General features: G+C 42.1%; 1 protein-coding gene across 3 annotated transcripts; it reads left to right on the top strand.

Annotated features, from left to right (window-relative positions):
* Positions 1-1808: 1808 nt before the first annotated feature.
* POMP (proteasome maturation protein) lies at positions 1809-15889 on the top strand. 3 transcript variants are annotated; one of them, XM_068143370.1, is made up of 6 exons: positions 1809-1835; positions 7926-8023; positions 8887-8947; positions 11070-11171; positions 12901-12994; positions 15352-15889. In XM_068143370.1, the coding sequence occupies exons 1-6, from the start codon at positions 1824-1826 to the stop codon at positions 15417-15419; spliced, it is 435 nt and encodes a 144-aa protein (XP_067999471.1). In that variant the 5' UTR covers positions 1809-1823; the 3' UTR covers positions 15420-15889. The 3 variants fall into 3 exon arrangements, with proteins under 3 accessions (XP_067999471.1, XP_067999479.1, XP_067999461.1); XM_068143378.1 differs by lacking the exon at positions 1809-1835 and adding an exon at positions 6314-6368; XM_068143360.1 differs by lacking the exon at positions 1809-1835 and adding an exon at positions 6391-6448.
* The last annotated feature ends 1357 nt before the right edge of the window (positions 15890-17246 follow it).

The following is a 17246-nucleotide window of genomic DNA, read 5'->3' as shown; positions in this document are numbered from 1 at the left end:
GCCAGGCATTTTGGTAAACTCTTGGGTGTTGTTTTTTTTTCCTGCACAGTAGCAGGAATGGGAAGTGATGTTACATTCAATTCTTTCAGCTGTGACTACTATTAATTATTTTCAAGGTTTCCCTTAGGAAGACCCTCTCACAGGAAATGTGCTCTTAAGTCTTACCTATATGTAGCGGTTGGTTATGCTTCTAGGAGGCAAATCACTCCAGGCTAAGAGGGAAGGCAAAAAATATTTTTTCTGTGATTTCTCATGAGGGATTTGGTTTCAGTGTCAAAAAAGGGGTTATGGAGCAGTGACGTACTGACTACGTGAATATTGGCTAGGGTAAAAGTTGGACTGAAGGATTAGTTTAATACTGTCACCAGGAGGTAATAGAGTTTACTGAAAATAGTTATTCAGTCCTGTAACAGGGAAATACATTTGCCATCATTCCCCCAGGAACTGCCTATGTAACCTCAGCTGCTGTGTATACATTGCTTTTTATCCTTTGACCTTGGGTTGTGGGGTTTTTTTCATAATTCGCAGAGCTTTGTGAGCGAAGAGAAAAAGTACTCGAAATAAGTTACAAGCGTCTAACTCCTAGCCAGCCTGAACAGAAGTGGCTGGCAAACGCCGAGGAAGTAGGTTCAGGGTGTTTGGCTACTGAGCATCCCCTAGTGACTGGTTTTCTCCATTACAGCCTACTGCTTTTCTGAGACCAGAAAAAAGGAGCAGGGAGAAGACAAACCCAGGTTTCTCAAAGTCCGAACAACAGATTACTACAAGTAAAGAAGCCCTAGACCTACAAAAGCATTGACAGGCTACAAAATAAGTCATACCTTCCAAACAACAAGGACTTATTTGTAATCCAAGTGCATAAATTGGATTAAAAAACAATCAGTATCCCTTGTTTGACCTCTCAAGTCAGGAACTGAAGACACTCCTACAGACATACTATGTTTTTACTTAAAATTACCTAGTGACTTATAAATCAAACAAGGAAATGAATGATTGTTTGTATTACTCCCCTATTGGATCTTACAGCACATTAAACCAGTTACATTTCAGAGAGAGGCAAAAATGTACCTCTTCTGGTCACCTATTTGACCGCTTAATGCGTTTGAACGATGAAGTTGGGCAAGTTTCGACTCAAGAAAATCTCATCAGCTGTAGCATTTGCTGGTAAACAAACAGGGTAAAAATCATCTGCTTTGGCAATATATGGGATTCTTCTTCTTCTCTTCTTCTTCTTTTTTTTCAGTCCCTGCAGCAGTAACTTTTTTTCTAAATACTTTCACCAGCTTCAGGAAAGGGTGGGTTAGAGTCAGGGGTTTCCTGAGCCTTTTCAGAACATGGCTTTAACGTAGCCGTGTGTTCAGAAGGGCCCCTAGAGAGTCTTGTTTTGGAACACTCTGACGCCTACACATTATTATCTTTGCTACGTTTTGCAGTTTTGTGTGAAATTTATTTTTACTCTTTAGCAAAACATGCCCCTGTTTATCTTAAATTCAGAAAAGGTTTAATAATTTAAAACAAAATAACTTGAAAATAATTAGATTTACAATGAAGGCCAAAACATAAAAGTATAAAGCAAGCTAACAAGAAAGGACTTCTGAAAGATCAAAGCAAACGTGTTTATTTGATTTGATTAAAAGCAAATAAAAGGTACTTTCACTTTAACAGGTTATAGCTGGCTGTTGACAGAAAGCAGCAAAAGTTTCCTACTCCCACAGGACAAAGGTTTTCTGACAGAGGTTCACGTACTCAGAACAGATTGCCCACTGACACGTCTAAGGAATTCTCTTTGGAAAAGCAGCAAAATTGCATCAGTGTTAAAGACCATGGATACAAAGGCAAGTTCCCTTGAACAGTGTACTCCTTCTGCCTACATTATGAAGTAGGATTGATGCGATGTGATGTGAATCAATGGGTATTTCTATCTTTCATCTCTCTATACACAAAATGCATTAGCTCAAAACCTGCTCTAACATAGCAGCAGAATTCCCAGAAGAGAGCTTTCACAGATCTCCTCTTTTATGGGCAGAGGAGGCTGGTATGTGGCAGCCTTTGACCCACCAGCCATGTTGTGCTTCTGTCATTACCAAGTTTTGACTCTGCTGGTTAAGTCTCTCCCTGAGGTTTCAATGAGAAATGTACAGACCTCTCATGAAATGATGCCATGTTGGGATCCAGGCAAGATAAAGCTAACTAATTGAAACAGGAATTTGCTTTATGTCAGGCTGTCTAATGTTGTTTAATGAGGGTTTTGTGTTTGTTAATACCAATTTAATTGCTAAAAGAGCATTTGAAACAGCATGGGGAGGGGGAGATATGGGGTATGGCTTTTCTTTATTTTTAAAGAAAAGATTAAATTCTTACCTCATTCAAAAACATATCAAAGAATCTATGGTCTAAAGATCACTTAAAACCTCAATGAAGTTTCCCAGCTAAATTGAAAAGACCAGATTTGACATGCCAAAAATGCCAAGATAAAAACCACCCAGAAAATATTTGAAACATTCATCTGTTTCAGACCTCCTACACAAAAAAAAACCCAAAAACAATAAAAACAAAAAAAATAATAATTTGCAAAGTATCTTTAAAAGCACCATGCAAAATTAATCAGCCTAACTTTACAGAAATAATTATTTTAGAGGAGCAGTAGTCATTTTCACACTAATTTTAGAGTGACCACACATTTCGAAGTATGTCTACATACTCTTTTAAGAGTGTTCACATACAAAAATGTCCTCTTTAGTAACCACAGCCACTGTATCTCACTTCCTACCCTGCCACTATTGGCCTTGCAGAGTATCTAGACCTTCAACACTCCCCAGCAGGAGGTTTCAGCACAGGAGCCTGCATGGTGGTGGAGTCACCGTCATTGGAGGTGTTAGGAGGAGACTTGATAGGGTTCTTGGTTGCATGGTTTAGTTGATTAGGTGGTGTTGGATGATGGGTTGGACACAATGATCTTGAAGGTCTCTTCTAACCTGGTCTATTCTATTCTATTCTATTCTATTCTATTCTATTCTATTCTATTCTATTCTATTCTATTCTATTCTATTCTATTCTTATCTTGCTGGGGGTGCTACAGCAGGCACAGTGCCTACAGGGCACTCTGGAGAGTCCAGTGCTGGGGGTAGCTTAACATAGAAAGCAGCCATGCCTACTGCTTCTGAGAAGGGAAGACACTCACTGCTCACCATATTCTCATTTCTGATCAAAGGTTTGGTCAGCCCAACAGTGGCTCATGTTCCTCCTCTTAACTTGCAGCAGGGCTGCAAAGAGAAACGAGATACTATTCTAATCATCCATCATTGAGATCCTCACTGCAAGAGCATTAAAACAAAGCTGGTTGGAAAAAAAAAAATCAAGCCTTGCTGCAATTGAAAATACTTGGTAATTTGATGAGAAAATATGTGTGTGATTTGTGTTTATGTCTGGAAGCTTTCCCTAGCTTGAAAGCCTTTAAAGGAAAACCAGATCTTTCTTGCAATGTATGTTCTTTTATGTTATGTGGCCTAGACTGTGGATTGCAGTGATGTCAAAAATGTACATGGAGTGATTGCATCCTGTCTGTGTCCTGCAAGAATTACTTTGAAAGTTAGATGTTTCATCTCTACAGTCATATCCTGGATCAACAAACTCAGTCAATAAATAAATACATTTAGTGACAAACCCAGCTTTTTCTGTAAGCTGCAGTTAAACAGGAACTTGATTTGTTGTTTTGTATTCACATCTATTCTATAATAGTGAATTCAGCACCACAATATCCGAGCACCCATTATAATTATAAGATCAGAGAAACCTTTGTGGCACCCGTTTTCCTAAAAATTATTTGAAAACCCCAGTCCTCCATTTGCTCATTCTTTTGAAGTCTTTGCTTTAAGCCTAAGAGCTGAATACAAAGGGCCAGAACTTCGGTTGAGAATGTGGGGTGTGTTTTTTTTTTTTTTTAAAGTGGTGAGCTAATTTTGCCTGAGAAAGAAGAAAAAAGTGCATAAAGCATACGGATTTTTCAGTAGTTTTTTCAAAAGCTGTGTATGCTGTTAAAACACACACAAAATTACCATTGAAACATTACTTTTTGTGTAAGATTTGGTGTCCCGTTGTCATGCGCAGAATTTGTAGCACCAGGGCAATCTGGGACAAGATTTAAAAACATTGAGTGAGCTACAGGTCTCAGCAGAAATATGTGAAACAAATACACCTCAAGCTATGTAGCAAAATGGAAAACTTTCCCATGATTGCCAGAGAGTCTTTCAAATTTCAAGCGCCAGCTAATATTAATCCCGTTATCATACTGCTGTTGTTGCTATTATTATGTGCATGCAAACCAGCATTTACCTACTCTTCACAAAACTAATTTCCAAAGATTAACCTGCCACAGACCTGTCCCTGTTGATTCCTGACAGGCCAGGGCCCTGAAGGCTGCCCAAGGTCCTTGGTAGCACAGTGCACCTCAACACCTGCTGGTCACGCAGCGCTGCCTAGGGAGGCTCTGCGGCTGGCCCAGCTCCTGAGGAGGTGTTTACCTCAGGAAGCTTTGCTGCCTCATTTCACTATCTTGGTCAGTCAGTGCTGTGATATTTTGGGGTCAGTCAAGCTCTCTGCATTTGCTGCCTAGGGCCCATAGCATTACAATGTGGCAGCCCTGGCCTACTGTGGGAAGCCAACTCCAGCTCCTGCTGGGGGCCAAGGTGATACTGTATCATGGGCTGCATCAAAACAAGTGTGAACAGCAGACCAGGAGAGATGATTCTTCTACTTTGCTCTGCTTTGATGATACCTACCCTGGAGCACTGTGTGCAGTTCTGGAGTCCTCAACACATGAAGAACATGGACCTCCTGGAGCAGGTCCAGAGGAGGGCTATAAAGACCATCAGAGGGTTGAAACACCCTTCTGCAGCTGACAGGCTGAGAGAGCTGGAGCTGTTCAAAGCGGACAAGAGAAAGCTCCAGGGGAGCCTTATAGCAGCATTTCAGTATCCGAAGGCTGAGGGAGCTGGGATTGTTTAGCCTGGAGAAGAGGAGGCTCAGGGGTGACCTCATTGCCCTCTACAACTACCTGAAAGGTGGTTGTAGCCGGGAAGGGGTTGGTCTCTTCTCCCAGGTAACCAGCACCAGAACAAGGGGACACAGTCTCAAGCTGCGCCAGGGGAAGTTTAGGCTCGAGGTGAGAAGAAAGTTCTTCACTGAGCGAGTTGTCCATCATTGGAATGGGCTGCCCAGGGAGGTGGTCAAGTCACCGTCCCTGGAGGTGTTCAAGAGGGGATTGGATGTGGCACTTGGTGGCATGGTCTAGTCATGGGGTCTGTGTTGATAGGTTGGACTCGATCCTCAAGGTCTCTTCCAACCTTGGTTATACTGTGATACTGTGACATACAAGAAAGCTGGGAAGGGACTGCTTAGAAGGGCATGTAGCGAAAGGATGAGAGGCAATGGTTTTAAACTACAGCAGGGTAGATTTAGGTTGGACATTAGAAGTTCTTTGCAGTGAAGGTAGTGAAACACTGGAACGGGTTGCCTGGAGAGATGGTGGAGGCTCCGTCCCGGAAGACATTCAAGGTCAAACTTGACAGAGCTCTGAATAACCTGATCTAGTTCTGCATGGACCTGATGGAGTGGGTCCAGAGGAGGGACATGAAAATGATCACGGGACTGGACAACCTCTCCTACAAGCACAGGCTGAGAGATATGGGATTGTTCAGTCTGGAGAAGGCTCCAAAGAGACCTTCCAGCTCCCGAAGGGGGCCTACAAGGCAGCTGGAGGCAGACTGTTTACAAAAGCCCTGCAGTGATAGGGTAAGGGGCAATGGTTTTAAATTACAGTAGATTTAGCTTGGTTGTTAGGCACAAGTTCTTTACAATGAGGGTGGTAGAACACTGGAACAGACTGCCCAGGGAGGTAGTTGAGGCCCCATTGAGATTTCCAAGATTAGGCTCAACAAGGCTCTGAGCAACCTGATCTTGTAAGTAATAGGGAGTTGGACTAGACGACCTTTGGAGGTCCCTTGCAAACCAAACTATGACTATGTCCCTGCTTACTTCAGGGGGGTTGGATTAGATGACCTTCAAGGTTCCCTTCCAACCAGAACAGCCAGATTCTCCTAGCATATAGGGACAGGTGGTCAGCCTACGAGCAGAAGCCCGACAAGAGGGCAGGCCGTTGCCCCTCACACCGCTTCTGGCCAGAACCAGACACCCACCATCAACCCCCATGACTCGCTAAGGGAAGCCACCACTTCGCCCCCAACTCGGTCGAAACGCCTCCCTTCCCTGCGTCTGACGCAGCGCGCCAGCTACGGAGCGGAACTGAGGGGGAGGAGGCGGGAGTTGGGAGGGGAGGAGGCGGAAGTGGCTGAGCGTGAGCGGCCAAGATGGTGAGCGCGGGCTGGTAGCGGTGGCGCCGAGGGGGGGGTCGGCCTCGCTGGGGAGCGAGATGGATCGGCCCGGCGCGCGGGTGCCTGTCTAACCCACCCGTTCTCTACTCGGGCTTTGGGGTCAGCAGGGTGGCGGCCATTGGGCGGGGGGCGCTAGGACCGTGCTGAGTCATGGGGTGTCCGGCGTGGTCATAGCGGGCGCTCATACTGCCAGGCTGGGGCCCTCATACTGCCAGGCTGGGGCCCGCACCGGGGGAGAGGCACTCCTCGTCCTCTCCTGCGCGGTCCGGTCTCCGCTAGGGATTTTCCTGGGCATTTGGAGCCAGGAAGGGGAGAAGGGTGCCTGGCCGCGTTTAAAACCCTTCTTGTTGGGGGCGGGGGGAGACGACGGAATGAGGAGGCCGAGAGCTCTGGTAATCCTCAGCCTCATGGAGCCGCAGCCAGCTCGGTAGCTCTCTTGGCAGGGTATCATCCCTCAGTCCTGTGATGTGACCTCCTAAGACGAACGGGGCACTGGCGTGACTCGAGAGCACTACTTTTGGGGTCTTTGGTTTTCTCCTAACGTTTGACGTTCGCTTCCCTGTTGTCACATCTGGGTAGTGTATCTTTAGTACTTACAGCAGTCTCACAACGGTCTGGTAACAGCTGAGTACGTTAGTTGGTGTGCTCTATATGCATATAGTAACAGGTATCTTAGGATTTTCTAATAGCTGTTAAGTTATTGGCCGTTAACTCGTTTGTACAAAAGGTCTTGACTGTAAGCATGAATTTTCAGACGGGTCCGACAGCGCTGCTGGCGGAAACTCCTGTGCTGAACAACTCAGTGCTATTGCCTTTCAGAGATTATTGCTGCCACCTTTCAGAACGTGTTATACATTGGCCTATTGCTGCAGCAGTTCCTATGAACAATCCTAAAATCACTTCACTGAAATCAGGCAAGCTGGCATGAAATCAGTGGCCTGGGTTAAGATGGCTTTACTTATTAAGTCATTGGAGATGTGTGTTTTGTGGTCTCCTGCTACAAGTTGCTGGGTTTACTTTGTTTTTTTCTCTTAACTGGCATATTAGACTGCTTCAATACAGCCTGTCCTCTTCATGGCAGCTGTAAACCGTGGACAAAATCACTTTCATCTTGATTGTATCTGTATTTTGGAGTCAATGAAGGAATGCTCAGACATGTTCCTTTCTGTCCTGTCAGCTGAACACGACTTGCCTTCTTCCTTTCAATCTCTGTAGCCCAGGGTGGGAATGAACAAGGAGTAATTGTGAGTTCAGCTGTTTCAGCCATATCCAAAAAATGTGTGATCTCTGAAAGAATTCTGATTTAGTGTGGGGTTTGTGTTTAGATGCTTTTTGATTTGGGGTTTTTTTGGGGGGCACACATGTATATGAGTACTTTGAGTCTTTGTTTCACTTGCCTGGCCTAATGGCCCATACCAAAGGGATCTGTTTTTGTTAACTAATCTTTGCTCCTTTTTCTTTCCTTTTTTTCTTTGTTTTATTTTTTTTCCTTGCTCTTTTTTCTTTTCTTTTTATTTAATTTTTTGGTTGTTGCAGAATTCCAGAGGTGCTTCTTCCCTGTTGAAGGATAGTATCCCAATTACTGAATTTTCAGCTTCAGAAGCACTTGAAGGTCATGATCTTCTGCGCAGAGGGTACACTTGACTTTTTGTTGAATTGTGCCATAGCTGATGTGTAACTTAAGACAGAGGAAGAAAGGGTGTATTAGATGTTGACTTTTAAGGAAGGTTTCAGCAGATGTACCTTGGAAGCTGTAGCCTAAAGCACATATATTTAGTCAGATTGTGTTTCAAGTTTGAATTTTCCTATGAAGCATTTCACTTCAAGAAGTAGGTAACATTAATGTACTTTAACCTGTTTGACCCTTTTAGAAGGAAGCTGACCTAGCAAGGTATGCTAGGTATAAAATACATGTATATGAGCGTGCCGTAGCTCTATGGGAAATTAATTTCAGCATTGGTCTAAAATATAAAGTTAATGTAGTAAAAATAGCATTTTTGTTTGCTGATGTTTTTCACGAGTCTGAAACTACTACATGTCTTGGATAATGAAATTAATCTAAATTAATGAAATGAATGTAAAATAAATCCATGTTGCTAAAAATATAGATAATACAACTCTGAGAGGGATGTACAGTCTTTGGTTCTAAAAGCTTGGAGACTTCTATCATCAGATGCCATGTAGATTGGAGATGCCTAAACCTGTGATGTTTTTACCTATTAATGTTTTCCCTTATTTCTGAAGGTGATGAAGCAACAAAAGCTATCATTCTGTTTTGTCAAGCATAAAGGAAAGGACACTTGAAATTGATTAGAGATCTTATTTGCTGCTTCACACTTAAGCTTTTAATTTTTTTTCTGTAGTTCAAAGTGTGCTAAACTTATGTGCCTCTAGGTTGATAATTGTGTCCAGGATTAGTTTTGGAACACAGCTTAAAAAGTGTGTGTGTGTATTGTTATGTTTTTATGTCATTTTAGCTTTTTGCTTGTATTTCTAGGTTTAGGGCTGTGAAAAGTGAATTGTTGCCCAGCCACCCTCTGGAGCTGTCAGAAAAAAATGTAAGTAGAACATTACATTTAGTTGTCTTCTCTTAACTAATTTTGAAGGTCACATTAACAATGTGGTTACAGGGACCACTTTTTAAGGTAACCAGTAATGAGTAGGGTCTGGCCTTTAACCAGAAGAAAGATGTTAACAGTAACAGTTTCATTTGCAAATAACACTGTTGCCAAATTTCTTTAACCTCCTGCTTGTAACTTTCCCCATTTAAACCCATGTAAAGTATGTAAGCAGGTTTCCAAGCAGAGGTTTACTTAGTAAGGTCCAGTTATCTAGAAACTACTGAGCTAGTTGCATATGCAGCCTCTATAAGCTAGATGGAGGTCATTCCTGTCACCTCTGGAAGGCTGATCCTTCTGTTTTTGTCTGTAAGTTTGCCATATATCTTTATTTTCAGACTCCTTAGTCTGTGAACCTGTAAACACTGTTCCTTAAATTATTTGATCTCGTCTAGAAATTCTGCACATATGATTTGCCATAAGTGTACAGAGTCTTGTCTGGCTCAGTCATCACTTGTGGATGGCTTAAGAGTGGTCTGTGGACCATAGGTTGAAAGTAAAGGAAGATGCCTGACAGATTTGGCTGAAGAGTTGGTCGAACTGAATTTTGGCTCTGATGCCTCTTATCAGCACAGAATATCTGATGTAATAAAATGTTCTGAAGCAAAGGCAATATTTAGGTGTAATGTCCCAAACTGATAAGCTAATCAGCATGACAAGGTCTGAATACAATGTCTAACGTGTTCTAATTTTAACCAGTGCTAATGCTGCCTTGTGTTAAAAGGATGATGTGAATGTGGCACCTTTCACAAGCTTATTTATAAATACAATAAATGAAACCTGCATAGTTAAAAGGTTACATGCTAGAGAGAAAAAGTGCAGAGGAATTATTAAAAGAGACTATGTGACCCCTCCCCCTAAGAAGTATGGGAAACTTTTAAATCATCATTTCCACTTACTGTTTGATTAGTATATCTGCAAGTTTTTGGCTAATTGAGCCAACAGTTATTTTCATGTACATTTGAATGGGCAAAGGCTTAATTTTAGCCTGAGATTGTTATGCTTGTTTTCACTGCCATAAATGGTAAGTTATTCAGGTAGCACTGGTAGAAACCAAATCTTTCTGCTACCCATATAAGGGCTCCTACATTTATAAAAGAAACAGAAACCAACGTAACCAGAATTGCAAGTTTGGGGTAAGGCATATAAATAAGTATCTTCTAGTAACTTTGAAGAACATTCAATACAGATTGTTATGAAGGCATTTTATGCCTTTGACTTGTATTTTCCTGGATCTCCTTTCTTTTTTTTTCCTTTCCTTTTAAAATCCCTCTGCATAAACAGGATGCTGCTCTCACATTAGGCTTTTGTCATGGTGATTAAGTACAGGTTTTAAAATAAGAGGTTTGTCATTTTTGTTTTATTTCACAATATTGTCAACACTACAGGCATGCAGTCACTACTCTAAAAGCCAAATTTGAGAGTGGATTATTTAAGTCTAGGTTTAACATTAGGCATGCTACTTTTGTGTGCTTCAGTATTGGTGAGCCAGCACTTTCTTATTAAAAGAACCCTCTACTACGCAGATTTTTCTTTGTCTTTTTGATCAGGTTTAGAGCAGTTGGTAAATTTACCAGTGCTTTTTTTTTGCCTTTTAGAGTCATGTGGAATATATGTGGTTCCCTGTCTTTGTACTTGACCAGAAAAATTTTCAAGTGTTTTCAAGTAGAGTCTTTAAAGCCACAATTGATGTTACTGTTAGCCATCAAAGGTTGTGTTCTTACTTTAAACCGCTTGGCTTCCAGTTTGTGCTGACAATATTGTAGTACAGTGCAAAACTGCACCACTTGGTGGTGTTACGTGTCCTGATTGTCAGAAATAACAAAATAAATTTGCTCTGACTGGTTTATAATAAAATCCCACAAACCCCAGTTTTGGTTTCATAAAGCAAGTATTGCTGCATCACCATCTTTTGTGTCCATTTGAGACAGGCGTGACGGTATCACTGAATTTTCTTGTGTGAATTTAATGTGTGTTTGTTTAAGTAGGATATCATAAATATTGTGTGATGGCACTCAAAAGGAACATTTTCTGAAATAAAGATTGGTGTTGTTTGTGTTAGTTCCAGTTAAATCAAGATAAAACAAACTTTGCTACACTGAGAAATATTCAAGGAATTCATGCACCTTTAAAGCTGCAGATGGAATTCAGAGCAGTGAAACAGGTAGGCGTTTTTATCCAACTGGTACACCTTAAATCACCTGAAAAAAAATCTCCTTTTGAAACATGCTTGCAGAGAGACATCTTTCTTTGTGGAAATACCTTATGGTGTTTCCAAAAAAATTCTTTCACTGGACTGCTTTTGTTAAAACCAACCAACAATTTCTGGAGCAGTCAGTATGCTAAAACCTTTCGCCACTGGGTGTTTTTGTTGTTTTGGTGAAGTGATAACTGCTGTAGTTTTTCTCTAGACTAGCTTCCTGTAAGTCTTCAGAGAAAAGCAGGAGGAATTGAATGTTAATTCCTAAAATGAATACTCTCTTCTGTAGAATGTGTGACCTTCATGGGAAGGAATCTCTGCACCTGCAGAGAAAAGAGACATAGAGGTCTGAAGCGGGTAGTGATTTGGGAAGCATGGTTGTGTGAAGTGTGAGGCAGAGAATTTTCTGTGTGCTTATTTTGTTCCACAATCTTTCTTGTAAGATGACAGGAGGTCTACAGGGAGTTAAGTTCAAAGGTTTTAACTCCTAATTGTGAAGCTGGGTCTGTGGGGTTTTGCTTGGTTGGTTGGTTTGTTTTGTTTTTTTCTTAGGATGGAGAGTAGCTAGAGGGAGACTGACTTTGTCCATTAGGAAATGTGGAAAGCTCATTGGCCCTAGTAAACCTTCTTTGGCTTGTTGATGATTGTCAGGCTATGAAGACTTGTTTTTCCAACTGTTGATCAGATGCTACTGAACCACAGGGAACTGCATTCAACTTGGCAGAAATACTGGGTTCTGAAGACGTGAAAGTCAGACAGGATGTATGAAAGTACCACTTGATTTTCAGATGTGCTTTCTTGTAAGAAAAAAACACTTTCCTAACTTGTTAGCACATGGCAGGAAATAAGACAGGTGAGGCTTCATGTTAGATAATCAAATTCTCCTAGGGCTTAATTTCACTGCTGTGAAATATTTACTGGAATAGTGTATTGAATTTTGGACAACTGTACCAGCAGTGATTATGGAAATCTGATGTCTTATCTGTAAAGAAATAGCTACATGATAATTTTGTGGTTGTCAAAAGGTGTTCATGGTGTGACTGAAGTATCACTACTGTTAGTGAATGCAGTTGTGAGTAGAGATATGCCATTCTCGGCATACTTAGGATGTGAATGCTGTGTGTAGCACTTGAAACTCTTTTGTAATACTATGGGTGAAATGTACAGAAGAGAGTGATGACAGTGACTGGACTTGGAGCTGGAGAATTGGTGGGGATCAGGGAAATAATTATTGAGACAAATTGCAAAGAGGATTATGCTTAAATGTGAAATTCAATATAGCTCTTTCACTTACATTCCTGACTTACGTCAGAGATGTAGGAAACTTGGAATGTTGCTTCCAAACACTACAATATAGATCAATTGCCCAAGACTGACCTCAGGGTATAGATGTATGTGTTGCAGTCAGCCTCCCCAGCTTTATGTGATCACAGAGAAGAAACTGCAGGGAAAGCTACAAATCTAGTGAAAGGCTGTTTATTTTAACAACAGAGATAATAGAAGACGGTGGCACTAGGTCAGTGTTGCTATCTTTTTGTGAGCTACTAAGAGTAGTTCTCTAGTTTCCTCCTTCAAAACCAACAATGAAATTACTTCATCTGTTGCTTTTCTCAGTCACTTCAGACTGAGAAATGCAAATATAAGTCCTCTCAATTTCAGACTTGCAGAAACTTGAACTCTTGTCTTTCTACAGGTCCAGCGTTTCCCATTTCTTCACAGCTCGAACATGGCACTGGATACTCTGAGGGGAAATGATGATAGCATCAGCTTTGAGGATATCCTTAATGGTAAATATATTCTGGTTTGAATATTATGGAAACATTTAAAGGTAAAATTTGGGAACTGTTGAAGTTCTTTGCCTCTATAAAACAAGAGAATTAAACACACAAAATACAAGTTAAAAACTGAATTCCTAGAGGCTATGTATGGTTCAGGGGATGGAGCAATGGCCAACATAATTTACAGGAATTTGGTTATTTAACATTACTTTACAACAAGCTGTTACATATTTATAAAGTGCTAAGAGTGTATCATAGTAGTATCATAGAATCAGTCGAGGTTGGAAGGGACCACAAGGATCATCGAGTTCCAACCCCCCTGCCATGGGCAGGGACACCCTACACTAGATCAGGCTGGCCAGAGCCTCAGCCAGCCTGGTCTTAAACGCCTCCAGGGACAGGGCCTCAACCACCTCCCTGGACAACCCATTCTAGGGCTTCACCACTCTCACAGTGAAGAACTTCCTCCTCACATCCAGCCTGAATCTCCCCACCTCCAGCTTCATTCCATTCCCCCTAGTCCTATCACTACCTGAGATCCTGAGAAGTCCTTCCCCAGCCTTCCTGTAGGCCCCCTTCAGATCCTGGAAGGCCACAATGAGGTCTCCTCAGAGCCTTCTCTTCTGCAGACTGTACAGCCCCAACTCCTTCAGTCTGTCCTCATAGGAGAGGTGCTCCAGCCCTCTGATCATCCTTGTGGCCCTTCTCTGGACACGTTCCAGCACCTCCACATCCCTCTTGTAATAGGGGCTCCAGAACTGGACACAGTACTCCAGGTGGGGTCTCACCATAGCTGAGTAGAGGGGGAGAATTACCTCCCTTGACCTGCTGGCCACACTTCTCCTGATGCAGCAGTGAGTGAGTTAAAAGTTTTTTTGGAAAGGTTCTATTTATCAGCTGGAGCTGAATTATCTAATTTTGGCATCTCTGAAGGAATCAGAGGCATTAGCATGCCTTATATAAGGAAGGAAAACACTCTTGGTTATACCCATTTCTACTAAAATGCAGCCACAACCTTTTTTGTGGGCTTTTGGTTTTTTTTTCAATCCAAGTTTTTCATAGGGAAATGAAGATCATAGTGTCAGTGGTATCTCTTGTGTCCTCTGCTTGGTAACCTTTGAGTACAGTGGCTAATGTCAACCATACTTTTCAGAATGAAGAAAATCTTGGAGGTATTTAAGGGTATAGCATTTTTGTGAAACTAGGCAGTTAGGTGGAGTAAAGAAACAAAGGTGTCCCAGCTAACAGGAGGAAGGAATGTGAGCTTATGTTGGGCAGTGAAGTTGCACTGGAAGGATATGGGGTACCTGTGGGGAAGGGATTCAATCAGATCCAAGTTTTCTTAAATGCGGAACAAACAGTCTTGAGATTAAGGCTATGGGAGACTGTGCTTCTGTATAACTACTTGGTTTTACTTGAAGTGTGTATAGGTCCTTGGGAAACAGTGTTCCACTATAGATGTATTTGCTACCAGATCATTGCTTTGCATAAGGACTTGGGAGTTTCATAGTTTCATAGTTTCATTCAGGGTTGGAAGGGACCACAAGGATCATCTAGTTCCAACCCCCCTGCCATGGGCAGGGACACCCCACACTAGATCAGGCCGGCCAGAGCCTCAGCCAGCCTGCTCTTAAACACCCCCAGGGACAGGGCCTCGACCACCTCCCTGGACAACACATTCCAGGGTTTCACCACTCTCATGGTGAAGAACCTCCTCCTCACATCCAGCCTGAATCTCCCCACCTCCAGCTCCATTCCATTCCCCCTAGTCCTATCACTACCTGAGATCCTGAGAAGTCCCTCCCCAGCCTTCCTGTAGGCCCCCTTCAGATACTGGAAGGCCACAATTAGGTCACCTCGGAGCCTTCTCTTCTGCAGACTGAACAGCCCCAACTCCTTCAGTCTGTCCTCGTAGGAGAGGTGCTCCAGCCCTCTGATCATCCCTGTGGCCCTTCTCTGGACACGTTCCAGCACCTCCACATCCCTCTTGTAATAGGGGCTCCAGAACTGGACACAGTACTCCAGGTGGGGTCTCACCAGGGCTGAGTAGAGGGGGAGGATCACCTCCCTCGATCTGCTAGCCACACTTCTCCTGATGCAGCCCAGGATCTGATTGGATTTACGGGCTGCAAGTGCACACTGAGAGCTCATGTTGAGCTTTTTGTCCACCAGCACCCCCAAGTCTCTCTCCTGCCTTGCGCAACACTGTCAAAAATCAGTCCAGTGACTAGCACTAAGCATTATGAGAAAAGACAATAAAAAGGTCATTTTTGTAGTTATTGTAGCTTGGTAAAAGCCTCATGCTGTTGATTTTATTTTTTTTTTTTTTTAATTTATTTATTTATTAATTATTTTTTCCCCCCCAGATCCTTCACAGAGTGAGGTTATGGGAGAACCACACACGATGATGGAACACAAGCTTGGGTTATTGTAACGAAACGTACTCCCCAAAACTGGTTTCTTTGTGTGTCTTTATACTGCAGATCTAAGTGCATGATACTAAATTGACACTCAAGAGTGTTAAGCAGTCCTACAGTTAATTTGCCTTCCTTGATGAAAAGGCACATTAAATGTTTAAAGTCTATAAAGTGTTCTGTGCTTGTTGTCAATTATACCAATGTCCTGTAACTAGGTAGTTTAAATGATGTCTCTTCCTACACTGCTCAGGATGATAGCTTCTTAATTCTGGAAATGCCATATATGTGTCCAGGAAATCAGAAATACCCATGCATTTTAAAACTGATTACTGTTAGGTAAATGCATTTAATGGATGTTCTTGCAGAAGAACTTTTTATGAGGGGGAATTACAAAAAAAAAAAGGTGTTTTCCACTGAGTACCTCTTTGTTCATGAAAATTTCCATATACTTTTTAAACTATTGAATAAAAGTTTGCTATAAATGCTACTGCGTTCCACAATATATTTAATCATAAAGCAAGAGTCTCTTATCCCCAACACAAGCAGAGTTCACATCTTTAAAGATCTTTAACTTTTGCACTGCTGATGGAGTCCTCCCATGTATGTATTATCACCTTCCACCCTCTGCCCCGTGGAGTTTTTCCTGAGTGAGATGTTAAGTTTTTGTGTAGGATTGGAGGTATCGCTGTAAGAAGGGAGTTACATGGTCTGGAGTTTTGTATCTGTGTCCCTGAGAGGATAATGTGGTTTCTGAAACCAGAAGTAAGTTCCACTTGGAATTTAAAGAAGTGTTTTAAAATCCATTTGGGTGTATAATCCAAAAAGAGCACCCCTAGGTCTAGGTATTTTAGTAGTCAGACATTAAGAAAGAGTGCAGTGCTTAATTATGACAGTGCCTAGTAGAGCTGCCACAGTGAGAACATGAAGATAGGATGGTGCTAGATGATAAATGGGGTTGCTTAGCCTGGAGAAGAGGAGGCTCAGGGGAGACCTTACTGCTCTCTACAACTACCTGAAGGGAGGTTGTAGAAAGGCAGAGGTTGGTCTCTTCTCCCAGGCAACCAGCACCAGAACAAGGGGACACAGTCTCAAGCTGCACCAGGGGAGGTTTAGGCTCAAGATGAGGAAATTTTACACAGAGAGCGTGATTGCCCATTGGAATGGGCTGCCCAGGGAGATGGTGGAGTCACCATCACTGGAGGTGTTCAGGAGGAGACTTGATAGGGTGCTTGGTTGTGTGGTTTAGTTGATTAGGTGGTGTTGGATGTTAGGTTGGACGTGATGATCTTGAAGGTCTCTTCCAACCTGGTTTATTCTATTCTAAATACATAAATTTCTTGTGAGTTTACCAAAATCTCCCTTCATTAATGGAGAATGAGAGATCTGTACTTAAATACACTTTTTAAAGGAGCTGGCCTTAAGGTGGAGGTGTTACTAAATTTAGGGTTGTAACAACTTTTCTGATATCGTATGAGTACGTTTGTTACAACTCCTACAAGGTAGCTCGATACTATGTGGCATGTTGGGAGGGGAAAAAAGTGGCTCAAAAGAGGTAGGAGCTGCCTTTATTCATCATTTTTAAAATTATTTGGTTAAAGTTTTAACTGCACTTAGTGTTCTTTTGTAGACAGTTTAAGGAGAAGGTTGTTCTACACCTCCTTTCACAAGCCCAAATGACTTCTGGTGCTTTTCAGTGTGCTTAAAGCTGCTGCAGCTTCCCTATCCACGTGGGCAAAAGCCTTGAGCTTCCATCCTGTGGATTTTACAGTGCTTTTATGTGCATTTATTGCAAAACATTGCAGTGAATTAAAAACATTGAGATGAGTATGAGGCATTTTATTGGT

The sequence above is a fragment of the Melanerpes formicivorus genome, unplaced genomic scaffold (assembly GCF_026170545.1).
Source record: "Melanerpes formicivorus ecotype bairdi unplaced genomic scaffold, bMelFor1.0.p_v2 SCAF_1, whole genome shotgun sequence".
Taxonomy (NCBI): domain Eukaryota; kingdom Metazoa; phylum Chordata; class Aves; order Piciformes; family Picidae; genus Melanerpes; species Melanerpes formicivorus.
The sequence above is the reverse complement of the archived record's forward strand: the minus strand, read 5'-3'. Positions and strand labels throughout refer to the sequence as shown.

Coding starts and splice junctions, on each gene's coding strand:
- POMP (XM_068143360.1), top strand. CDS start 6,428: ATGGATCGGCCCGGCGCGCGG. Junction 8,948..11,069: donor TGGAGCTGTCAGAAAAAAAT/GTAAGTAGAACA, acceptor TGTTTGTGTTAG/TTCCAGTTAAATCAAGATAA. Junction 12,995..15,351: donor CTTTGAGGATATCCTTAATG/GTAAATATATTC, acceptor TTTCCCCCCCAG/ATCCTTCACAGAGTGAGGTT.